The 25,610-nt window shown below is 46.5% G+C and overlaps 1 protein-coding gene across 3 annotated transcripts in view; it reads right to left on the bottom strand.

Annotated features, from left to right (window-relative positions):
• Nucleotides 1–25,192, bottom strand: part of ZRANB1 (zinc finger RANBP2-type containing 1) — a 32,873-nt gene extending 7,681 nt beyond the window's left edge. The window contains exons 1-7 of one of the 3 annotated variants that reach the window (XM_084290265.1): nucleotides 25,102–25,192; nucleotides 14,481–14,578; nucleotides 12,860–13,710; nucleotides 5,460–5,647; nucleotides 3,709–3,862; nucleotides 2,228–2,299; nucleotides 1,456–1,654 (exon numbers count right to left, since the gene is read on the bottom strand). In XM_084290265.1, coding sequence (XP_084146391.1) covers nucleotides 1,456–1,654; nucleotides 2,228–2,299; nucleotides 3,709–3,862; nucleotides 5,460–5,647; nucleotides 12,860–13,673 — 1,427 coding nt within the window. In that variant the 5' untranslated portion in view covers nucleotides 13,674–13,710; nucleotides 14,481–14,578; nucleotides 25,102–25,192. Of the gene's footprint in view, nucleotides 1–1,455; nucleotides 1,655–2,227; nucleotides 2,300–3,708; nucleotides 3,863–5,459; nucleotides 5,648–12,859; nucleotides 13,711–14,480; nucleotides 14,579–16,111; nucleotides 16,131–24,585; nucleotides 24,750–25,101 lie in introns of those variants that run through there. The other 2 variants (XM_084290264.1, XM_084290266.1) reach the window with 2 other exon arrangements.
• Nucleotides 25,193–25,610: the final 418 nt, after the last annotated feature.

Genomic DNA, 25,610 nt, shown 5'->3' with positions numbered 1-25,610 from the left:
GAGTTCCTACCAAGGACACAGCTCTGCAGACGTGTGCTGCTTTTCCTAATGACAAACTAGGACATAGCATTATGCAGGCTGAAGGTGAGCCACTGCATTCCAACAGCTATAAAGGTGTGCATGAACCAGATGAAACACACCCCTGTGCTTTCAACATGAATAAATACTGAATTTGGAATAAAATGCAACCTCTGCCTAGACTATGAGCTGAAAAGCTTACCCAGACTTACTACACTGTAAATAACGAGCGTAATGTTTGACACGAGAGTAAGCCAACAACAGCTCACGTTAACATTTTGGAAGATTGGTTTAAAGCTCAGTAGTCTGCTGCACGCTTTTGCATACCATGCTTGTTTTTGTTACCATAAAGCACAAAATCTGACCTGTCATAAATTTCTGTTCTGGCCTTAGAAGAACTGCCTGTGAGGCCAGGCACATTCCTGTGTGGTCAAGATGCACATTCTGCTATAAACAACCGTAAAGCAGTGACAGAGCCATTCGGAGACACGATCTCAAGAGAAGAGCAAAGCACCTCTGCACTGCACCCACCTCTGGATGCTAATTCTGAGTGTTTGGAGAAACAGCAAGTAGCTGGGGGCAGCACTCACAAAAGCTACTTACACGTATCCCTACAGGTAACCTTCTTTGACTTCCTAAGAAAGGGGACAGGCTCTCTCTCTAGCACGCTGGCTGATGGTTTCTGTCCTTAATGGTAAGAACAAAAAAAAAAAAATTGACCTCCTCTGCCTTACGTCAGCCTTCACCAATATCCTGCCTTAGTCCCATTGCTCACTTGGTGTTGGTGCAGACCAGCTGGGTTCCAACTATGAAGGTTCTCCTTCCAGAGGCAAACCACAGTATTGGAGTAAAGAAGGTTGCCAGTGTAAAACACCACAAGTTAATTCAGAAAGATACATTAATTCTACAGCCAAATGACAGCACTAGTGAAATGCCAACGCTCTCTGCTTTACTGCCATTATCTGAGCAGCCAGAACAGGAACAAAAAGAGCAGTACTGAATAAAGCTGTAACCGAGCAGATGGAAGGAAAACACTGAAAACTTTATATAGGAATTAAATGCTAACTTCCAACAATCTTCTGCAAACTGTCCACTGACAGCAACAACACACAGCATGTACATGATCTGCATTAAAGTACACGGAAATTCCACTTCTAACTGCTGCTAGCGCACTCCTGACAAGCACACGGCGTGAAATATTTACTTTGTTTTACTTGCTACTTGCTGAAGATCACAAACCGTGACTGATGTTAGGACGCCCAAGTCTCCAGCGGTGTGTTTAAAATAAACTAGAACTAGATTATGACGTGAATCACACTGATCCAACACCTTTGATCCACAGAGCCCAGAACAAGTTTGCCTTTTTTTGTTGTTGGCATACCACAATCAGCTACTGCGCTACGTGGAAAGCTGTCCCAAGCTGGCATAAAAACTCACCAATGTGAGCAGTCGTGTAAACTGTCGTGAAGAGCTTTCCGCAGCACTGAATCTTTGTCGTAAATGCCCCAAGTAGCTTGTAGTACTGAATCCAGCAGGCAGTCCCCTGCAGTCCGATTCCAAAGTGCATATAACCTGCTGTCCAAGCGGGTGCCCAGTTCCAGCGACCAGTTAATGATGGGAGATTCCTCTTCTAGCTCTGCAATATGACAGCGTCTTAAAAATCTCGCTTGCTTTTGAAGTCTCTGAATCCAAACAGCACATTAATGGCATAATCTCACCGATTTACCCATTTACATTAATAAAATTAATTTTCCCTCATACTACAAATGTAGATGAACTGCTGCAGCTACAAGAACTTCCCTGGGCTATGTGCTGTCAGGAAAAGGAAAAACACATATGCTAGCCTTAAAGAAACATCACATCAATTGCTTGAGGATTGCTACCAAAGAAGAAAACTGTTCAATTTTCTTTAAAAAGCACGTGACTTGAAGCTGTAAAGCTAACAAGCAAGCTAACAACAGAAGGACACACAATGAGATCCAAAGATGCATTATAAATAATTTCTAAGACTCCATTCTCACTCTGCCTCTTATATAGAATGTGAACGTTAAAATAATTTCAGGGTGGAGATTAACTTGAAAGCATCAAATCTCTATTGAAAACAACTTCAGGCAAAAATGCCTTATTTATACACGTACATTTTATTGAAGAGAAATATTTCTCTACTGCCAAGCAAAGAGAAATTCCAGCCGTTCTCAAGAACATTTACCTTTCTGAACATCTCTATCAAGTACTTCATCAAATAACTTCTCTTGGACTGTGGGCGGTAAGTCTTCAATATCTGGAAAAATTGGAAAATAAAAAAGTCACTCAGTGTTACCATAAAAGAGAAATGTCGCCAGTTGATGCTCGGGAGAATTTAACAGCTTTTGCCCTACCATCCCTAATGCCTTTTTGTAAAAACTCATCTTTCAGATCTGTCCTTTGCGATCACAGGCTTCACAGAGCACACTATTTTAAAATGGAGATCTCAGAGTGACCGTCACACCTCCTACACAGAGAGGATCGTCTCAGCACACGTGGAGTAAGAACAGAATTCTCTGAAGGCAAAAGTGAAGTAGGGAACCACGCTGACATGGAAAAAAAGAGCATTTTCACCCCTACTGTATTTAGGACCGCTTCAATTCAGAGTAGCAGTTTTCCACCTTTTCTGGAAGTCCTCCCCTGTCTGGTCTCACCCAGCGGTACTGTTTGCCAGGGGACTTGGTCTCATACAGAAGACCAACTTTCAGGCATTGCATGTAGGCATCAGCAAAATAGTTTAGATAACCCCAACGGTCTGCAGGCCACAGCTTGCAGGTTAGAAGGCAGAAAATGAGAAAACTACAGAGCTGGGGCATGGGAAGTACCAGTGCTAGCAACTGCTCCAAGAGCCTTGCAAACAGAACCTGCAACTATACATCTGCATTAAAGAAAGGTGAAGTTGCATAATGGGAAAAACTTTTGTGATTCCTGTATCTTGTCAAACAATCATCACTATTACACCTGCTCAAATTCCAACACATTTATTTTTATAGGGCAAAACTATGTTACGTATCTGCACACGCACATGGACATGTGTAAGGGACTCTATATTGCATAGAAAAGGTAAGGGTATAAAAATAAGCCAGGCTTGCAACCACTTAGCCACAGGAGGTTCCAGACAGAGTTCTCAGTGCTATTGCTTTATTAAAAAAAAGACAGATGAATCTAGTGATCAGTAGAATTTACATCTATGTATTTCTTACCTCTGGTAGTACTTCTATTCAAGGAAAACTGCTAATGAAAATTTAAAAGAAAAATAAAAACTAATAATTATTGGTTTTGTTTGGTTTGTTAATGGGCAAGCTGTTGAAAAGCACTGCCTTGATATCAGAGTACCTCCAAGTACTCAAAAAGTGTTACTGCTATAATCAGTACATATCTAAGAAGTGGCTCTGGGCCTTACAGGAAAGGACTGAAAACTAACATAGTTATGGGAAAAATCCTATGAGAGCTCAGAAACATCTGAGCTCCCATCTTTACACAGCCTTTCCTTACATGACTCAACTTTTCTTCCATTTCCTCACGTCCGAAGAGGATAACAACTTCAAAAGAATGATGTACAGAAATCAAAATACACATCCAAAACAACTCTCAACTAGCTTACAGGAACAAATCTAACAGCCAAAAAACCCAACCACCCAGCAGCAAGAATAATTTCACAGCTACCTGCAGGTAACGTAAACGTCACAAGGTCAGTCAGAAAATAGCAAGCGAAGTCTCCCTTCCGCTGATGAAGAGACGCAGCAATTTCGCGACGGATTTGTTCTGTGACCTCTGGACACACCATGGCAGGAATGCACTTCGCTGCATGCTGTGACACCTGGAACACAACAGTTACTGCACTCAGGTTGTTTCTAGTTAGGCGTGAAGACTTGGAGTCATCTCCATCAAGGAAAAGTTGTTTTTGTTCATTTGTTTTTTAATAAGTGCCGCAGTGAAGGTATAAACATTAGTACTCTGAAGGATAAAATACAGTTACTCTCAATGAATTAATGTCTCATTTAGAACGTACCTGATAGCAGAACTGGCTAAAAATCTCTTTAAATCAATGAACTGAATCAACAGATGACTTCTTCCAGTAGAAATAAGAAAGCGAGAAAAGCAACAGATAATAAGTATACCTCAAAATTTATGTGAGCCCTGACTACATTTAACATTACAATTCATTACCATAGCACAGTTTCCTACTGAGAAGCTTCCCAAAAGTTATTAGTTTAAGACACATTTATCTGGATTCTACCTAGAGGCAGAAGGAACTCATACAGTGATACAGGGCAAGTGACATCGGGGTGACACCGGGTATTTAAAGAAATCTTTAGAAGATATTTTCTCTAATTAATACCCTAGCAAAGGGAGGTATCACTATGGCTCAAGTAGTGCCAGACATTTTCAGACTCCTAAGTATTTCTAAGAGCTGATATTCTTAGAAGTTTTTCTGTTTTTGTTTTTCAGCAAAATAACTTTATCCACACAGAAAACTATGTGAGCTGCACAAAAAGTCCTGGTATTAGTCACATGTAAGTATGTGCCCATCAAGACTTTAGGTCCATTTGTCTTGCTTCATCTGCTCTGTTTAATTACTCAACTCTACACATTCCACCATCCTCATGCCCTTCTTCTGAGGCAGGCTGCTTTCCTCATGAACACATGCTTCAGAATTGCATTACACATCAAAACAGGGAGGGCAGCAGGCAGAATAAAGGAGAGGCAACAGCAGAATAAAGTTTTTGTCTTTGATCACGTGAGAAACTAAGTCAGAGAATGAAGAAACCAAGAAACATAACAATAGCTGTGGGCCTCCTACGAGGGAAAGGCGGACCATGGGCTAAGATCACCAGAAGGAAGGTGCTCCAGAGAAAAAAAAACAAAACACAAGGAACTGGAACATGCCAGAGCAAGGAGGCAGAGGAACCAACTAGTCTAGGCAGCAGGGAAGAGTGGAAAAATGGAGTAATTTTGCAAAGCAAGGTATTTGCTCCCAGGAATCCCAGGGAGGAAAGAAAGGAGCACTTCATTGCCAGGTAGACTCATTCATTAACAAAACTCAGAAAAAATTAAGCTGCCATTGATCTCCGAGCTCTGCCTTCGGGGCATTTCCCCTCCCCCACCCAAGGCACAGGAAGCCACACAATAGCTAGCAGCTTCCACGCCGGTGAGGTCAGGACACGTGCCACGACTGCACCTTTTAATAGGCGAGCTGGGCGTCCTCGAGACCACCAGACCCAGACAGTTTTTAAGTAAAATTGCTTCTCAGGGAGAAACATCCAAGAGCAAAAAGGCGCAAGGCAGCAGCTCACATCCTCGAACAACGGCAGCGTCTATCTGCTGGCACATCACGTTCCAGGTCCCTGGCTGCACACAACGGCCCCGTTACAGCAGGTTCCCGTTTGCTCTGTGCAGCAGCCCACGTAACTCACCTCCGTGAGCAGGATGGCGAGCATGTCCTGCCTCTGGAAGCGGATCGCCAGGTGCACGAGCGTGTACCCCACGTCAAAAGCCGAGGGACGATTCAGCAGGCGTACTTCATCTGCGGTAAGCTGGCGGGCAATGTCTCCTCCTGACGACTTGTAAGCTTCCACAGCAGCTAAATCACCTTCTACCACTCCTGGAGGGGGAGTAAACAATTGGAAATCAATGCGTTGTAGAGAGCAAACAGGCTGCTCTGGATCAAACCCTTATGGAATAGTTTGCTTCGACATAGTCTAATGCAGACCTAACACACAAAAATCAATTGAATATCAAGAAACTTGCAAATGATCTTTTTTTCCCAAAGGGAAATGAGAAAAAAAGTATCTATATTTAAACTTACCTTGCCTTCTAGGCTCTTTCTACTACCCAAAGTAGTTGGGAGATATGGCTATCAAGAGGTGCTAAGGACCCTTGTGCCAGGAAGCAGCTAGCAGAACACACTCGCTATCGTTTCATTTGATCAGCAGCACTGACAGAAGGTCGTTCATTCCTAGTACAGAGGTGACTTTATTGTATCTTCCCCTGCTCACTTATCTTAAAAACAAACCAACAGATCTAAGAAGTCAAACACTTAATGTGGTTTTTGAAATATGTTTTTTCCCCCCTTCCAAGTATGGTTTAGGATAGCCTTGGAAGAGGACACAGAACACGTTTCTCTTCAGCTCATGGTAACACAGTTACCACTCAGTTCTTCCCTTTGAGAGTAATGATATAAAGAGTAATTCAACAGAGAATTAAAGATAAACCACACCCACAGACACACAATGTGGTAGTTTCTAAAGCAAGATAAGGAAAAAACCCCAAAATTTTCTACAGGCCCCAGCAATCTAACTCGTGTGCCACACTCATATCAAGACCATTCATGCTGAACGCATTCCTTGGCTGCAATTATCAGGACCCATCATCTACAAGGTGTGGTGGAATCGTCTCTAACAGCATCAACTCCGGTATCAGACTTTATAGTTGAGGGATTTTGAAATTAAGATCTTGTTTTAGATAGCATTATGTTGTTTTCTTGTGGGGCACGAGCTGAAGAAGCAGAACCTTGAAGCCATTTTTAACGAGCAAGAAACGAACACTTCCAACTCACCGCTAAGAACCCCAATCTGCAGCAGCTCACAAGCAGAAGAACACAGACCCCAAAAACAATTAGAGGACCACACCAGGGGATATATGGCCAACACAACCGCGCTCCCGTTACGTTTCCACTTCTGGGTGGATGTGAGGCATGCTCAGGGAGAAGGTTCGGGTCTGTCAGTGCACACCGCACTCATCCCAAGGATGCCACCTGCAGCATTGCACTTCCACACAGATCTCGAAGTCACACAGCTTCTCACGACTTATTTCCTTACCAGGAATTACACCGTGACTTCGGCTCAAGATCACCGGTTAGCAAACAGCCAAGGAACCACAGGGAAAGAAGAATCCTGATGGAAGAGCAGGCTCTCTGCTGCCTCACGACACCCTTTGTGTTGTTCTACTGATTTAGGGACAACATCTGGCTAAAGCTTAGCAGTCACTTTGTACCCATGTATTTTGAACACATCAAAATTAAAAGAATCAAACATCCCACGTGATCCCAAATGGTGACAGATCAGACCCCAAATTCCCAGCAGTTGCAGTGCACCAGGCTGCCCAGTACACACTGCAGCACAGCACACACTGACAGCCCTCAGACAACGCCCGGGCAATTGGGATTTGTCATTATTCCCCTTAACCCCCCCGGGAGAGCTGCTACAGCAGCTTCCTACCATCAGGCCTCAGCAGGGACTGATGCTGGGAGGCATCAGAGGTTTTGCAATGCCTTCAAGCACTTACTGCAAGCTGCAACAAGGCCCTAAATCCATGACATGTGCTGCACGTGGGACTGCCAGTTCCTGCAGTCTATTCCCCTGCCTTGCAGTACTTGGCATTCCCAGAAGTTCCTTCCATCTCCTAGAATTAATTACTGAAGTTATGTAAGTTTTCATTTGAAGAGCACGTTTCCAAATCTCACTGGTGGGATTTCAGCTAATGACAATACAGACGTGACAAACGGGCAAGCAACACATGCTGCCTAGACCTTATCTTTAAAATTGAGACTGTAGATGTGCTTTAGGGATGGGGCTGGCAACGCTGAGAGTTAAATAACAGTGAAGGTGCCCTAAAGGATGCATCAAGCAGCTCCCTTTTACCACAAATTGATGCAAACTTGCTTCTGGATGCACCGTGAGGTGTGCCCTAGCTCTGCTGTAGCAGAGTCCCAGCAGATGAACAAGGCACACAGAATCAAACCATACTGGGCTTGTTTTGCACACTCTGTCTCCTTATAAGAAGTTTGCAAACCTGCTGCATGCTGTAATGCCTGGTGCTCATCTGCACCAAAATACTCCGAGCGTCGCTACAGCACTGCCTCTTCTGTGGTCACCACAAGCCTCTTCGGCCCAAATCTCTCTCTTCCTACCCAAATATCTCCCCTGTTTGAGCTCCTTCAAACGTGTTTTTGTTGACAAGGGGAGGCACATTCCTGGGGCTTTGATTCCTATCGGATGGATGGATGATAGCCTCCAATTCAATGCTTTATTTCAATACAGCTCAACAAAACGCTATTTACAAGCAGCATTTCTGCAGTGTTTACCGCTGCCATAATTCACTACGTTTCCTAAACCACGAGTGCCTGATTAGCTAAACAAGCAGCCTTTGAATCGTGTCCCGACACAGCCCGTGCCAGCTGGATGGCTCCCCGCGGACACCCACCGCATTCCTCGCGCCGGGGAAATGTCAGAGGAAGAGTGGCATTTGCCTCCAGATTGTTCACATCGCATCCCCCGTGCGCAGGGCTGCGGCTGGGGCACAGCTCGGATTGTTTACACCAGCTCCAGAGGGATCCTTACCCCTCCGGGGACGCTCCTGAGCCACAGCGAGGGGAGTTTTTCTTTTAAGGTGCGTTCCAGAAGCGCGTTCCCTTGCACAACCCAAGGTTTTTTCTTCCACCAGTAAAGCCCGAGCTCTTGCAGACACACAACCTGTGTTCCCGTAAGACAACAGCCTTTTTTCAAAAAACTTCTTAATCTCCCAGTTTAAAAAATATTAATTACCCGCTAACGACTGTTTGCACAAGGCTGCTCCTGCTAGAACCGTTACAGCATCTCCATCAGATAGCAGCTGTTATCTCTGCTCGGGTTTAATAACCCCGTAATTAGGCTAGTTGCAAAAACTACAACTACTGCAGCTAGGACACTATTACATTTATCCTTCAGAAAATGTAAATATTTGCAAGGTTTAGTGCAGCTAAGCAAACCTGGAAACACACGACAGCTTACAAGCTACCTACAAAGCCAAATCCCGTTGGCCTTAATTGCACAGTCTCCATGATTTCAAAGCCACCAGGTGTAAAGCTCCCAAAGAAAACACCGTGCAGCAGCCTTGATTTACTTGGCCCTTTCTGGAGCACGCACTCTTGCACAGGCAGCTGAGAGGGACAAAACTGGAACACAGGGTCAGGACAGGGAGCCACCAGCTCCTCCAACAGCCCCCAGGTTTAAATTCACAGGGAAAGACTGAAGGCAAGCAAGGACAGAGAATATTAACCCCCACTTCAACCACGCTTGCTGTCAGTTTCCTTACAGACACCGTGGGTCAGGCAGCAACGGGCTGAAGCAGGCTCCTGACCCCAAAAGCTGTAAAACACCGCCCCATAAGAGGCACACATGCGTGCACAACAGCGCAGGCACTCTCAGTCTTTGAAGAGGCTGAACAGGATTAAGCTGAAATGAAATAAACCAACGTAAAGACAAGGAAAATCCCCACCATACCTGCTTGAATAAATACAGCTTTGCTGCTAAATTAATGGAAAAGCGTGAACAAGGCTTTGGGGTCAGATAAAATACCTGAACAACAACATGAAAACGGGAGCTTTTTGAATCACTGAACCCTGCCCGTTGCATTTCTTAGCTCCTCAAGCTCTGCAACTTGCATCTACTTAAAAATAGGCAGCTTCCAAGAAGGCAGCTACCTCAGCCTGGATGCCAACCAGTGCCTGATGTCCTCCTTTCCATGCAAGCAGCCCCTGCACCTACACGTTACGCACACAGCGTGTCCCCAGCACGTTATCACAAGGCAGAGCACAGCACACGTGAAGACCTGCTGGAGGAGCTCCCTGTGCCCTCTCCTGCCTGTCAGATGTCTCCAACCCCCAGCTGCACCGACGGCCGAGCACTTGCTTGCACAGTTGTACCCTAAACAGAGGCAGCACGGAGAAGTATGAATGATTTTTAAAGTTAGCTATTGGTTGTTTCCAGGGCAAATAACTATTCTTGATCATTGCTCAGGTATCTTTAGCATAAAACATCACTGAGCCTTTAAAAGAAAGAGTCAAGAGGCCAAAGGAAAAATTCCCTGCTGCGCTGGCCCTGGCTAATCACCTGTGGGTGACTGACTCACGCTCACTTCCCCCAGACACGTCAGGAGAGCCTGAAGTGACCCCAGGAAGGAGTCACACACGGCCTTCCCTGCACTTGTTTCCACCCATACGCTTCCCACTCCCTCATTACGGCTCTGACAAACCCCCAGCAGGGTTCAGGGGACGAGGAAACTGCTCTGGGTTTGCTAACCAGCAACCCAAGAACCGCCCCCCACCGAAACAGCCCTCAGTCCAACTTAGCAAGCTCGGTTTGCATCAGCAGCACTGCTTTCCAGGCGCCCTGCACCAAACACACATGGAAAGAGGACAGCAAGGAGCAGCTCGGAGCACCACCTGGGTGGCAGTGCCAGCTGGGAGCAGGGACATCGGGCCCTCCAGGCTGCTCTCTCCTTCCCCACTAGGCTGGTGGATGCTTGGGTAAGACACCTGGCACTGCCTCCGAAAATATGAGAGAGGGATGGGGAAAAAATAAGAAAGTTGACAAAGGCAAAGCTAAGCAGGCACACGCTGGAATATCAGGAATGTGCACGCAGTCCTTTTAAGGACGCACGGCAAAACAAGATTCATTACGGATTGCTCCAAATATTTGGGGTTTGTTTAGGAAACATACTCCTCGTTGTTTCTCTCAGACACAGAGGAGGAATGCACGCCGCGTTGATTTTGGAGACGCCATCTGCAGCAGAAAGCCTGGCCCACGATGGAAGCCACCTTACTGACCTCAGCTGGGAAAGCAAAGCACTTCTGCAGCAGTTCAGATGCAGGAGCAGAAGAGAATGGAAAAGGAGAAGAAATACAGCTTACCCTCAACCTGTGAGCTACAGTTCAAGCTCAGGAGTGAACCACGCACCCCGAGAACCCCCAGAAGTGCCCTGCAGCACCCACACTCTGCCAGCGCCACTGCGAGGCCAGCCCTGAAGCACCACACCCCAAACTCTACAGGTATTGGGGCTGAGACCATCCTAATACTATTTTGCAACTGTGTTTGCCTAAAAACTGACAAGCATTCAGCTCAGCTCAAAATTCACAGCAGCTCCCCAGCTGGCTGGCAAACAATAAGTTATTAAGCCACAATAACTCGGTTGATTTGGCTGGTAGGAACATGTGCTTCAGGCCAAACTGTCCAAGCAAGATTCGAGTTGTTTTAAACACATCGGACCAAGACAACAAAACAACCAGCACGACTGTGGCTCGCTGCTCTTCGAATTACTGAGCTGGTGCACCCCTCCCACACAGATGTGCTCCGCAAAGCATCCGGAGAGCCCAGCACACAAGATGCTGCGAAGCTTTAAGTGGTCCTTCCTAAGGTAACTCCTGCTGCCAGCAAAATGAAATTCTGAAATTAAGGACTCGTTATTAACAGCTTTGGTTGCCTTTTTCTTTCCTTTTCTAACTTAAAGTAGAGTAAATTTAAGTTACAGAGAGGAATCCATGAACTCTTCCAGCAGAACAGTCGTGAGATTCAGCACACACAGCTCCACCTGAACCACAGCTTTCTCACCAAGTTACCAGGACACCTCTGAGATACCTTCAAACTACTTTCATTTGAGGAGAACCAACTCACCAGTGCCTTACAGGATCTGTACAGTTTTAAATTTCACGTGCAAACTGATCAGCACAAGCAACTTTAAACACAGATAGGTTCCCATTCTGAAATAGAGGATTACCACCATGGCCACATTAAGTCTGAAAAGGCAAGATATTTTCAGTTAACACTGGAATATCCAAAAAAAATCACTATTGAAGAAGCAGAGGGGAAAAAAGCCCTGATATGTAATACAACTGCTATTAGAATTCAAGAGAGGTGCTTGGCAGCCACAGGAATGACCTCCACCAATTGATCTCGGGTATTTAGTAACTTCTAAAGTGTCACACAGAATTTCAGTTGCTTCATTTCAGAAGAAAAAGGCTCTGGGTGTCTGCTAACATGTCAGAAGCTTCAGGTACCAGGAAACCTCGCTATTTTCCCCAAATGAAGTGTCTGAAGCTACTTACGCAACCAAAAAAAAAACCAAAAAGCTATGAAGTGACTTCATGAAACCCTGCGGAACAGCACGAGACATACCAGCAATGCTGCAGTTCCAAATGAAGAGTTTTACACTAAAAATAGTGGCGGATTTCAAGTGTTTAATCCGCGGGTATGCTGGGGCAAGAGGTACCTGCTTCTGGGAAGTTACAGCACAAAAGTTAACTCACAAGGTCAATAACTGGAGAAAACCCTGCTCTCACATCTCTCTGCTCTTTAACAGCACTGGGAGAATTATCCAGAATCTCCTTAGGAACGCACTACAACATAAAACAAAATTGCATTTGAATTTTTTTGAAGCAGTTGCCTAGAAAAATACTTTCAGAAAGCCTGTAAACATTTACACCACAGTATCTGTATTAACACAACATTATTACTGTCAAGGTCAGTATTACACATGCAGTTTCTTGGAGCTACATATTTTGGTGTTATTTTTAACATCTGACAGAGCATCTTGTACTGTTGTGAGCTCTACACTGTTTACAAATACTCCCAAGCTGCAGCTGCTGCTTCTACTAGCGTAGCTTGCAAAGAGAAGAGTGATTTCAAATACCCAGTAAAGGCTTTTTTCCCTTTTAAATACAATACTGTATGTACTACAGCGTTCTCTAGATTGGTTTTGTAGTTTTCTCTACTTTTGGACTACACAGCAGAACAACAGCATTTTGTTACGAGGATATTTATTCCAACAAAAGGGCAAAACCGCCCACACATAGCTGCAAAACATCTAACCCTGCTCAGCTTCTGGATGAACTCTGCACCCTCCACCAGCCCGTGTTATTTCAGGTTTACTCTTAAAAATTAAAAGGCAGATATTAACAAAACTGTTTCAAAACCCAATGCCAAGTTTACTCTTAAATCCTCACTCTCCCCAAACACCCAACCGCTAGGCTAACAGCAGAAGGTAGCAACGAACAACTTACCCACGCAAGCGTTTAGAAACAGCCAGTCAGTCTTTTTCATTCTATTTTTTATTTGCTTTAGCTTTTTGAAGTCAACTTCAAGCTCTTCCTTGCTGCCAACAGCTCCAGCCAGTTCGATTCTTTGGAAGTCCATTTTCACGTCGGATTCGCGTTTGGTTGTAGGTGGAGATCTTCTTTGGCTATTCCCACTACTACAGCTCCCCCTCCACCGAGCTCTGTCTTGCTCGTTTATGATTGAAGAAGCCTCGTCGGTGTCTGCCAGTTCTATTGCTTCGATGTTGTTAGGTCTGGGATGATCACACACAACGCATTTCCTGGCCTTCGCCCAGTTTTCGTATGTACAAACAGAACAAGTCCAGTGCTGAGCCCTTGTGTTCAGTTTATTCCTGTCATTATACTCCTCGCACGGGTCAACAGAAAAAGGAACCGGTCTTGAACCAGACCCTGAAGACTGAGGGGACTCCGTGGGACTCCTGGTCCTACGTTGAGACAAGCACTGAGTACATCTGATCGCTCTGGGCCAGTTCAAGTACGTGCACATGTGGCACGACCATTTATTTGCACTTTCCATACTGTACGATGATTTAACCCTCGGTCTTGCACTAGAATCTGGACATATCAAAGGGCTACTCCCTCCTTCGGTGCTTGTAGGGTCCCAGTCTCGACCAATATCACTCGAGCCACTTTTAAATGGATCTTCCGTGATAATTGTTCCACTAGGTCTCTGAGCACGACACATGGTGCATTTGATTGCAGATGGCCAATTTTCGTACGTACAATACTCACAAGCCCATTTAATTCCACGCTCTGTCATCGTGCACTTCTTGAAATGAACTGCGTCAGGCAGAAAGCTAAACGATCAGAAGGCATCGTTAGTACCTAATTGCACACGAGCTCGGCTTCCAAAAACAATCTCAAAAGATGAGGTGTAACCCACTTGATGTGGGCTGCACCAAAAAGCATGAAAGTTAAGCCGGGCGAGGGGACAACCCTGATCTTCTTGAGAGTATTAGGACGCTGTGTAGGGGCTGTGAGAAGGGCAAAACTTGAGCTAAATGACTAATGCTCGAGCCACTTAGATGCCAAATTTGGGATTTCCTACTGTGGGAAAGAAAATTCAGTCCCTCATTTCAGGAATTTGATAAGTTTGGACAGAGGCTTCCAGAAATATTCAGAAAAGAGATATTAAGCGTGGACATTAATTAGATATTAAAGAGATATTAATAGTGGAACAGAGGCCAGTAAGGCTGCAGAAACAGGTCACAAGCATTAAACTACTGAAATAAAACTCGATATAAATGCAGCAATACAGGAAAAAATGACACAAAGGCTAAGATGCTCACAGCAAGTCATCACAGGACTGGAAGGAAGAGTACCAGGTAGGCTGTTATACCACTAAGCAGTTCTTTTGGATCAGCAAGCTGTAGGAGTTTACAAAAAAGGCACACGCTTGACTTTTTTTTAAACACAGGCTTAACCAAGACCAGGCCTTGATTCCACACCACTCACAGCAGATATGAGGTTAAAGGAACACTCACAAGCAAGCTCGAGCTGTGTGTGCTGAGCAGCCAACGCAGTGCTCCCATTCTACAATCCAGATTTCAATCCCATTCCAACTCACTTTTTCTCTAATGAAGAGGAGAGTCCGTCTTCATGCTGGCTCAGACCTTTTCCTCAGATTGCCAAAGACGAAGGATGACACTAAGCAGATAACTATTCCTGTAAACAAAATGAAAACAGACTCATTATAGGTTTCCTCCTGGACCTGAGTAACCAGAAACTTAATTATTAAATGCCACACCTACTCTGATCACAATTTACGTGTTTAAACTCAGCCATGGCCTGCTAATACTAACATACAGACCGGCTAAAATAAATCAATGTTTGAAAAGAACACAAGCAATCAGTTGAGAACTCAATGCAAGCAACATCAAAGTCACCCCAAAACATCCCTGAGCACTCAGTGGAAACCGAAACTGAGGATGGGAAGGAAAAAATTCTCAATCGCTGCCAGTTGGTATAGAGGTCAAATGGGGTAAAGACTAAGGCAGGCAGATAAAGGATAAGTAGAAAAAAAGTACATGGTCTAGCTCCTCTCATTATAGCATTGTTTCCCGACATACAGCCCTCATTTATATCTTATTATGATGCACACAGAGGTGTTCAAAAAAAAAAAAAAAGCTTGTCTTATCAGCTGACTGACAGCTCTCACGTTCATCACACCCAAACTCTCTGGGTTAATAAAAACACCCAGAATCCAGTACCACAAAACCTTAACAGAAGCTGCAAATCAGGATCAAATCCTGACCTGGACAGACTAAACCCCAGTTTACACCTTTCTCCCATTAGGAGATGCTTTACACGTGAGCCCAGTCTTCACGGCGATGCCTTCACCAACACCCTGACCTTAAATGACCGCTCTGATTTATCAGCCTCAGGCTGCCATGGAAAGCCACAGGGGTGCCCTTTTCCCCCCAACTATTCTTCTCGCTGCCTCCCTTCTGTGGATCCCAGCAGACAGCAGTTTTTTCCAGCAGCTCAGCCCTGCTCTGTGCACCAGATCAGGTGGCGTCGCGTGGCCAGGAGAGGACAGGCCGAGCCTTTTCTCAACCCATATTTCTGGCGCAGGAAGGCAGGCGAGCAGTCAGGAACCCACAGAGCTTTTTCCAGAAAGCTTGGGCTCTACCATGACTTGTTTGAGCTGCCTGCAGAGCACTCCCCTCCCACCCATACATTATAAAACTGTGTCAGGCTAGGGAATGTGCTGCGAAGGCTGCTCGGCTTCCTACTGCTTCCCCTCCGTGACTTGCTCAGAAAAATTCAGGCCCACTCTAAGAGGGGAAAAGAAAAATGGAAAAAAAAGGAGGAGCAAGGTCATATTGGGGTCCCCATATCTGTACAAGGGTAAGAGTCATGTAACGAGAACACGAGGTCAATGCCTTAAAAGACTTCTCAGAAACTTGTAGGAAAAATAAATGTGTGTTTCTCTGTTCTAGAAAAGAAATTAAGGCTTTGCCAAAGCAGTTCCAAAACGTGAGCGTGCTTAATGACAGATTTACCTAATCCACTTGGTCAAGGGTTTCCCCACCACCACCGTTCGTGGAACACACTTGTTAATGACTTTAACGTTTCTTAAGTAAGTTTAATGTCTGTATGAGCAACAAAGCTCAGAGACAGGAATGTTTTATGGTTCTAAAGACAGCTGAAGGCGCTTTTCAGAAACGAGTATGAAGCAGCATGCTGTCGGTGCACCTGCACTAGAGCACTTTGAAGAAAGACACAGCACTTCCATGCAGCAGTTTTTTGGGTTTCCATCTGGGTGAGCCCCGGCAGCACGCCCATGCCAAGACCACCAGCGCCATCGGATTTATTCCTGTTACTCATGGCCGGCAGTCACCACGCGGTTCCAACACTGGCACATTTTTTCAGAATGACTTCTTCACCACTCTGTCTTCAAGTAAACTCGCTGCTTTGGATTCTGCACAGAGGAGAAGTCGAATCATGCAGCACCTCCTCTGGCAGAGAGGGAGTGCAGCAGTGGCCGAGAGGCGCAGGTGCGTGCCTCGATGTCCAAAAAGCACAAGCAGGCAAGAAATTAAAACCTGCGGAACTCCGAGCGAGTACCAATTGATCAGTATATAGGAAGCGTGCTAAATACATTCTGGACAGACTACTGGAATAGTTCAGTACATTAAAGAGGACAACATTAAATTATTATTAAATCAAATGGCAAACAAAAAACTCACAGCACTGACAGACTGCCTTTTTATTAAATAAGGCCAGTCAGAAAAGGTCACTTTTAAGAAACAATCGGAGAATTTTGCTTTGTTTCAAGAACACTCCTGTTTTAAGTGTATGGGACAACACAAAGTGGCATGCAGGAACTGGAAAAAAAAATGTCAAGTCTTAAAAACCCATTAAGGCAGGATGGACCTGTATCTCCATGACATAAGTCAACTATTCATGGCATCCAGAAGTAAATTCTCCTCTGGCTCAGACAGGGACCGAAGCAGGACCCCGTGCCACAGATGACAGAGCCCCTGCCCACCAGCTGGCCCCGTGAGCCCTGCCTGCACCACGGGCTCCTCGCTGGGGGGCTCGTCAGAGCCCAGCGCTGCTGGCAGAAGCCCTGTGTGACCGTACCAACAGATCAGTGCTCCCACCTGAGCTCGTTTTGCTCCTGGTGATGACTTCCACAGAAAGCTAGCCTTGCTCTGCACTTACAGGTAAAACGCACCGAGCAGCCCCACGCCAACGGAGCTGCCGTTACACTCCTAAAAGCAAACCTGCGTTTATTTTGGTTTCAGAGCTCCGTGAAGCAACTTGTTTGGGAAACCACACTCACACACACACACACCACTCCTCCAATCCAACGCCGAATCTAGTAACTCAACAGCTTACGAGTGCAGATGTAACACCTTCCACACATCAACCACAAGAAGGAGCGGGCAGAAGCAGGGCTGCAAGTCTAAGCAAGAGATCAAAGGGCACTTTCGCTGACAGGATTCTTCGTGCGCTCTGAAACGTGGCGTTTGAATGCAGGTCTGCTGAGAAAGAGCCTCACTGACAGCTGTCGTTGTTGACTAACAGCTGGATAATGTTGCTGTGAAGTTTGTACATAAATATGTGCTCACAGGGGATGGACAAAGCCCTCAGAAGAATTGCCTGTGATTAACACCGCACAGTCTGACACACTTACACAAACACTCCCCCTTCTACGTCACTGCCTCAAGTTCTTTTTCAGTTACCTGTAAAAAAAAAAGAATTGTCATAGTTCCTAGAAAGCTGAAGTTGAGATCTTATCTGTGTATAAATCCGGTTAAAGCTGTCGAGGGCAAACATGCTAAAGCCAAATACCTGGGCCATCATCACACGTGGTTGTGACAAAACGTGTCGGTCTGAACTCCGACAGCTGTGCCTGGCTTTGTCGTGGACAGCCACAGAGCACACCGAGGGGCACACGACGAATTTGAGCCAGAAGCTCACAAGGGGAAAGGACCCGGTGGTTCTGACTTACAACAGGACATTCACAAACACTGCTGCTCCGCTGCGCGCTCCAGCAGGGGAATCTTCTCAAAGCCCGCAGCAACCTGTACCAAAGGCCTCTTCAAACAAAAAAAACTTGCCAATTTTTTTAAAATGCAGCCAGGAGGAAGGTCTGGAGGATTAAACACATCTGTACATAAGCTTCAATCAAGAAGACAATTTGTTCCTTTTTCAAACATGTAAATTGAAGCTCAACAGATCACTATATTAGAAAGAAAAAAACCTTTGAACCTGCCTGAGCTTCTATAGCTTAAAGGAAGGAACAACAGGTGCCGTTGTAGTCCCTGCAAAATTACATTTAAAAAAAAAAAATGACCTTGTCAACAGGCTAACCAAATGAGATCAGTATTGAACCTGGAAGCTCAGCAATCAAGGCAATGACTATATATTATACCGAAGAACAAAAGAATTACTGCAAAGTCACAAATGCAGAAGCATTTTCTGTATCAGGCTGGATATGCTCGGAACAAGGACTGCAACAGGTAAGCATGGTTTGTTCTGGTTGTTAGGGCAGCTCTTTAAAAAAAGAAAGGACATTGTCCCAAACAGATCAGCTACAAGGAAAAAAAAAAAGCCTTGCACAGAACACGCAGTGGCCATCCATGGCACAGGCAGCAGGACCTGGCCTGCAGCTCCCCCAGCACGATGCCAGCCGCAAAGCACGAGGCAGGGGCTCACAGCACCCTACAGACTGCTCCCATCCTCGTCCCCACGAGGGCACCGCTTTGGGAGCACGCAGGGACAGCCCCGGCTCTCCAAGCACTGGAGCTACTCGGTCGCCCCCGGAGGAGGAGGAACGCTGCTGTCTTCAGAGGCATCAGCGAGGCAAAACGGGCACAAACCTCACTTCTGTTGAGCAACACCAAATCCTCGCCACTTAAGTGATGCCATCTGTAAAGCACATCAGTGGGGGGGGAAAAAAGAAAATGCTTGGGTTATAACTGAGTAACTATTTACAATTTAGCATATTAAAACTCGTTTTTCTTCAGTTTTTATAGACAATGCTGTCACCAAATATTCTGAGCTGCAGACCTGAGCTATGACCTCAGCCTCACCCCTTTTCATCTGCTCCTATAAGCACGCGGTTGCAATGCAGAAGACGCGACCTTATGCAAACAAACCTGCTACCAGAAACGCAGCTCTTTTGACCAAAACAAGTTCTGAAACGCTGTGACTTCATGAAAACGTTTAGGTCTGTTCACCAAGTGAATGCTGACAAGCTTCACTTACAGCTACATCAAAACAAAGGCAGTGTTTGGTCAGATTCATGTCTCATTGCAAAATATCTTAAGCCTACTTTATTAGACATTTACCGTATTCAGAAAAAAATCACTCCAACTTCGCTGTATCTTTTCAGTATTCTAGGCACACTTCCCATCCAACTCTTGCCATTTCAAATAAACCTTGAAGCCCAACTCCCTGTAAGCAAGAGAATTTAGCGTGAGGTTACGCCTCCTCCTGCAAATGCAGTAAGAAGTCAGGCAGCTGGGAAATTACCCATCTGCAGAGGCTGCTGAAACACAGAAGGGGAAAGGGAACTTTAGGTTCAGATGTAAACCCAGCTACACACAGGCTCTTCTGCAGGCACAGGAACGCTGTGCCAGCCCTAACAGATGTGTGACAACGCCATGCACTCGCTCTTCTTGCTTTTTTATCGAGGTTTACCCCCAAAGCACTTTGTGCTCCCGGGCTGTGCAGTTAACCCTGCTGTAGGGTTTACAGAGTAAATGTTCCCATTGCATTTGTTACTGAACTCCAGTGGGTCAGAGCAGGCATCCCTCTGATAAATTTGTGACTAAATGCTAGGAAAGCACTCACTGCTGAAAACAAGCTCTAAGAGACAGGAGCAGTGCCTCAACTCAGCGCTCTCACGTTCCAGGAGTTACATCTTGCTTTGCTTGGTTTTGGTGGTGGTTTGGGGCAATGCACGCGTGCATTTCTGGTTTCTTTTTTTTTTAAATCTCAGTTAACAACCTTTTAAATGAGATGTTGCCACACATTAGGAGGGACTAAATACAACTCTTACTCAGAAACCAATACCATTTGGTGAAAGGCGAGTAAGCAGCTCAACGGTTACATAACACACGGCATCTCCCCCGGCACACTAATCAAAACCAAGCAAGCAGACTCAAAATAATGAGCTCCAACAGAAAACTCACAGAAATCCAGCCGTCGGCATTTAAAGCATCCCATCACCGCGAACAGGCGGCAGCTGAATATGGACCCAAGATGTACAAATACAACAAATATCCGTGATAAAAAAGAAGGCAGTCTTAAAAATTGTTGCTTTACAACGCTTGCATCTGACGACGCACAAGCTGAACAAGAGGCTTCTTTCTAAAAAGTGAGGTCGAATACAGAAAGCTGGTTTATCTGTGTTTAGACTATACGCCTAAAACATGAGGCTCGTTTTTTTGTTTAGATCTCAGCCACCCCTGCACAAGATGAGGAAAAGCAGATGTCACGCTCCGAACAAAAACACGCTGCGGAGTCAGACATCAAAACTCAAAGACACTTAAACCTGTCCAGCAACCGAGGAATACTCTATTAAAATTTGTACTTCTGACATTCAGTTCTAGTAATTATCCTCTGGACCTCCCTAATAGTGGCTGACCATAAATTAGATCATGGCTAGATGCAGACATTCACCATTTGGCGGAGAAAAACCATCTGCCTCCAAATGAGAGAAGGAAACGCGCTCTCAGCATCGGCCATTGTGTAGCTTCCTCCTAATTAACGGCAAGCCACTCTCACATTCAGCTAGGGACTGTCTTTGGTACACGCATTTGCAATTGGGCTATTTTTTAAGGCTTCAAGTTCTAGCACAAAAAAGCACACAAGCCACGCTCGCTGTTTTATCCAGCTCCTCTTAAGATATTGGCTAGACTGCAAGGTGTCAGAGGAAGACCAAAGAGTTCTAACATCACAGCACGCATCAAACTTTAAAAGGAAGTCAGATGTTGTTATTAAGCATTAGCAATCCTGTTTTTTGCTCAAACAAATCAAGCAAGATATTCAGCTGCTGCAAAATTTCAGAGGCAGAGCCCCAAAGCCCCCTGCTTTCGGGGAGTGGGAGGTGAGGGTGGGAGTAACTCGCTGCCGGAGATAATTCTCAGCAGCCTTCCCCAAGTAAATCCTTCACAGCCCGCAAGGTGACAATTATTTTTATCCCTGCCAAGCTGCAGAGGTCAAAAATAGGTAAACAGCCCAGGGGGCCTTCCCAGTGCTTCAGCGTGATACAAGTCAGCTTCTTGATGACCACAGGGGAAGGGGAAGCCTCCGTAGCCAAAACCAAAGCCCCCAGGCCCATCTGGCAGCAGGCACCTAAATGACAACCAGATGCTGCTGAGACACCTCTACACACCAACCCTGATTCCCTCAGCAGTCTGAAATAAAACCTGGAGGGCTGGCATGACAACGAGCCCATCGATACTCCCCAGCCCGTGAAATCACACACGACCCAGACCTGCAGGTGGAAGCTGCTCCAGAAAAACACCCAGGCCCCAGCTCCCCGCACAGACACTCTCCACCCTTGGAAAACAGGGAGAAGAATGGAGATGAGAAATACTTCCAAGCCCATCCGTCTGGAAGAAGTCAGCATTAACGCACTTACGGTCCTTCTAACCACAAGAGATTCTCTCATAAACCCACAATCACCCTCACCGGTTTTTGTTTTTTAGAATTATTCACACTTATCAGACCTATGAGTCATTTCTCTCCCCAGAACCCAACCGACCACGGCCCAAAAGGTTCACGGTTTTCAAATGAATGTACCTAAAAAAAGTACGTGCAACTTCACAAAGCTACTAGATGACTACTCGATGGCAGTAGTTCTAAGCTACTGAAAACAAAACAGAGCACTCACGCTTGTTTTTCTTTCCAGAGTCACGTAAACCATGGCTGGGACAGTTTTCATGTTCTAGATCTTGAAAAGAAACTGGCGAAGCACCAACAAGACTTCAAGGTTTCTCAAAATCTCTGAGCTCCCCATCAACTCAGACCTTTCTGTTTCATTAAAAGCCACTCAAGAACAGATGTTAAATCGAACCAAAGAACCAGAAGATAGGATTCCTAAGCCTTAGGATTCGCTGACAAAACAATGGCAAGCACAACCCACATAAATGTCACTGCACGCTGCCTGCTAGCATCGCAGGGGGAGTTCTGGCCTCTTCACTCCCAAGTGCTGGTTTCAGGAAGCACTGCTCTTCTCGCTCACACCAGGCCCAGCCCTGCAGCCCCCTGAAACTGGAGTTTCACACCCGGTACCCAGTCTGTACCCAGCCCTCATTTCTTCCAAGGGTTTTCGGCTCAGTTTTGAGTTAAGCCCTAAAGACAGATGTAAATTCTGTGCCTTCCCCAGCATTTGTCTCAGAAGTACCAGCTTTTGTTATCCTTGTCCCAACAAGCAGGGCAGATATGTCAGTTTACACTCAAATAACCAAAGAAAAAAAAAAGCCAGCTTATTTATGCCTGCTGCATAGAAGAAGAAGCAGAGAGCTGCAAACTTGTCTGTTTTGTAGACAAGATGCTCTGCACACACCAGGAACTCCTCCACTCTTCCCAGCACATTACACTTCCCATGTTCTTTGATTAAAAATAAATAAAACCTACAACTGCTTCTTCCTTCTCGAGCCAAGGTCAACCCCTCTTGAAGAGGGTTCTTTAAACTTCACTCATCCCCTACTCCACTCCCTCCAGACCTCTTCCTCTCTGGTCTGCACCAAAACAAGTTTTTGCCAAATGGGACAGCGGCACACAAAAGAACAAAAAAAGGGGGTTGAAAAGTGGTGGGTAGATTAAAATTGCAGTTTGACTACAGAGCTTCCACCTGCCTGTGCCACAGAAGAAGGAAAAAGGAAATAATTCAAATTATTACACACTAATTGTTGCTCTGAAGTATTTGCTGTTAGACACCAAAGGGGTGAGTCCTATTATTAACCTCGCATTTCAACAAAGTTCCAGAAGAATCAACTTACACACGTACAGAGCCTGTGCTTCAGCAGCTGATGACCCAAACACAAATAAACCCCCCCCAAGTTGACAAGTCTCACAGTCCAGGAAAATACCTGAATTACAAACAGCTTCTATCTTCTGATTAAGATCTGAGACATTTTCTTCTTACGGTATAGCAAATTCCATTCAACTGACACTGCGGAGCTGCAATGACCTGTTCCTGGACTGATGTTACCGAGCTATGCCATCTGACAGGGGAAGCAGTAAGCTCTTCATGAGCTGTGTTTAAAAAAAATAAATAGATCTCTTTCCAACTCTTCCTCATTCCCCTATTCATCTGTAGTACTACTTTAAAAAAAAAAATTAAATTAAGAACTGTGTTACGGTCCAGCCAGCCATTTCCAGCTGCCAAAGTGAAGTTTAGTTCCATTTTAGTAACAGAAACTGGAATTGTAATTCTTACAGTCAAAATGAGGATTACTCACTGACACAAACGTTGACCAGCTCAAACTAACCCAATCTCCACAGAAGATGGCACGTCGTGGTGAGGGATGCACTGATCTCAAGTCCCACATAATCTCATCCCTGACACTGCAAAGGGAAACCTCGCCACCAAAGTCACTGCCACGTGAAGGAGGCAGCACACTGGGGTGCCCAAACACACATTTATTTGACCAAATGCATTAAAACAGCTTCCCATGCAATCAGCAAAGTATTTTCTACTTCCATTTCTGACTTATTTGTGGATCTACCCTGCAAAGCACACCAAACACGGATGGTATTTCCCACCCCCCAGGAATTTACACGTTAAATGACGTAATATTAAAATGGCCACACACGAGCCTAAATACAACTAAAAATGCCTTGACCAATTTTAACTAGTCTCCAATTTAAGCCATGCCTCTGCGATGAATCCCACTGATGCTTCTATGCCGCTCAGCATTCCAATTTAATTAATACTTTTAATTATACTTCTGAGAAAATGCTAATGGATACAACTCCACAACAACAGATTACGGCCTCATCAGTCATCTCCATCCGCCTGCCTTCCTTTAAGCAGCCTAAAAAAAATAAAAAATAAAGGCAACAACTTCTTTCTTCTTCAAGAGGAATACACCACAGAGCTCGGGTTTCCCAAATCCTACAACGTGCAATGCATCCAGAAGGAAGTTTCAATGCTCTGACAGGCTGCAGTCAGAGGTGATCTTTACATATGGATGTGTGCTGAGACACCAGTGCGGGACAGGCTTAGGAAGGAGGCAAATAAGAGACTTCCTGAACGCTTCCTGCTGCTTACCTGTGTTCTCCTCCCTAGTTAACCACTTTGGGAAACAACAATTGCCATCACAAATCTATCCTGCAGTCACCAAGGACAAAAACACCGGATTTTGCTTCTGGTTTTGCTCCTCAAGCGAGACAGATCCCTTCTAAACTCCCGTTAGGGCGTTCTGCTGGCAACAACACACACTTTGAAGACTGAAAGCCTGGGAGAGGAGGTGAGGGCAGCGCACAGCACACATTTCCCCCACCCACGCTGCAGATCCCCCCCTGCCCTCACCCCACACTCACACACAGCCCCCCCAGCGGGGCACACGGAGCCTGCCCCAGCCCCTGGGCCCCCCCCCGGCCATTCCAGGGGAACTTTTCCCCATTGTGAGGCCGGGAAGCTCCGTGTGCCCCCCCCCACAACCCCCCAAATCCCCCCAAAATCCCCCTCAGGGGCTCACCTCAGGGGCCGTGTCCCGGCGCAGGCCGTGGCGGTGGCGGCGGGGCGCTGAGGCGCGGGTCAGGCCCCCCCCCCCCCCCCCCCTCCTTCTCGCTCCCTGAACTTTCTTCAACGAGAGAGGGGGAAAAAACGGCTGGGGCTCAGCAGAAAAGAATAAAATAAAATAAAAATAAAATATTCTGAGGCAACTCGCGCAGCGAGAATAAATTAAATAAAATAAAATCCCGCTCTGAGGCAGCCCGCGCCGCCGCCACAGGCACCCGGGGGGGGGGGGGGGGGGGGGGAGGGGGGGAGGCGCCCCCCACCCACTAGAAATCACCAAAAAACAGCAAAATTTTAAATAAAACAGCAAAAAGCCCCCCCGGGGGATGGAAACAGCCCCGGCCTGCGGCTGCACAGCCCCCGGGCCCCCTCCCCGAGCCTCAGGGGGGGCTCCGCGGGGCCGGCCCGGCCGCAGCCCCCTCCCGTCCCCTCCCCTCCCTCCCTTTCCCCTCGCCTCAGCGCCCCTCAGCCTCACCTCGCCCCGCCGCCCCCGCCGCCCCCCCCCCGCTCACGCCATGGTCTCTCCCAGCGCGGCGGGCGGCCGCGGCGGCGGGCGGTGCCACTCCGGGGAGAGGGGGGGGGGAAAGGTGGGAAAAGGACGGAACGAATAAGGGGGGGGGTGAAAGGGGGGGGGGGGGGCAGCCCCCGCCGGGCCTCCTCTAATGGCGGCGGCCCGGAGCAAAATAACCCCCCCCTGCGGCCCAGCGCGTCAGCCCGGCCTGCCCGCCGAGCCCCGCGCTCATTGGTGCGCCGCGCCGCGCCGCCCGGCCCCTCCGCCAATCGGCGCGCGGCTCTTTGGGGAGAACGGGTGATGTCATCCCCGCCGCTGGGGCCGCCTCCAGGGCGGGCGGGCAGTGTGGGGGGGAAGCCCCGCCCCCCTCCCACAGCCCCGCCCCCCTCCGCAGCCCCCTCATGGCGCCTGAGGGGGAGGTGGGGGGGGGGGGGGGTCCTGGGACGTGGCAGCGGCGGCCGCAGTGTTAAAAA

Source organism: Netta rufina, assembly GCF_964035555.1.
Source record: "Netta rufina genome assembly, chromosome: 7".
NCBI lineage: Eukaryota > Metazoa > Chordata > Aves > Anseriformes > Anatidae > Netta > Netta rufina.
This window is presented reverse-complemented; position numbering and strand designations above follow the sequence as displayed.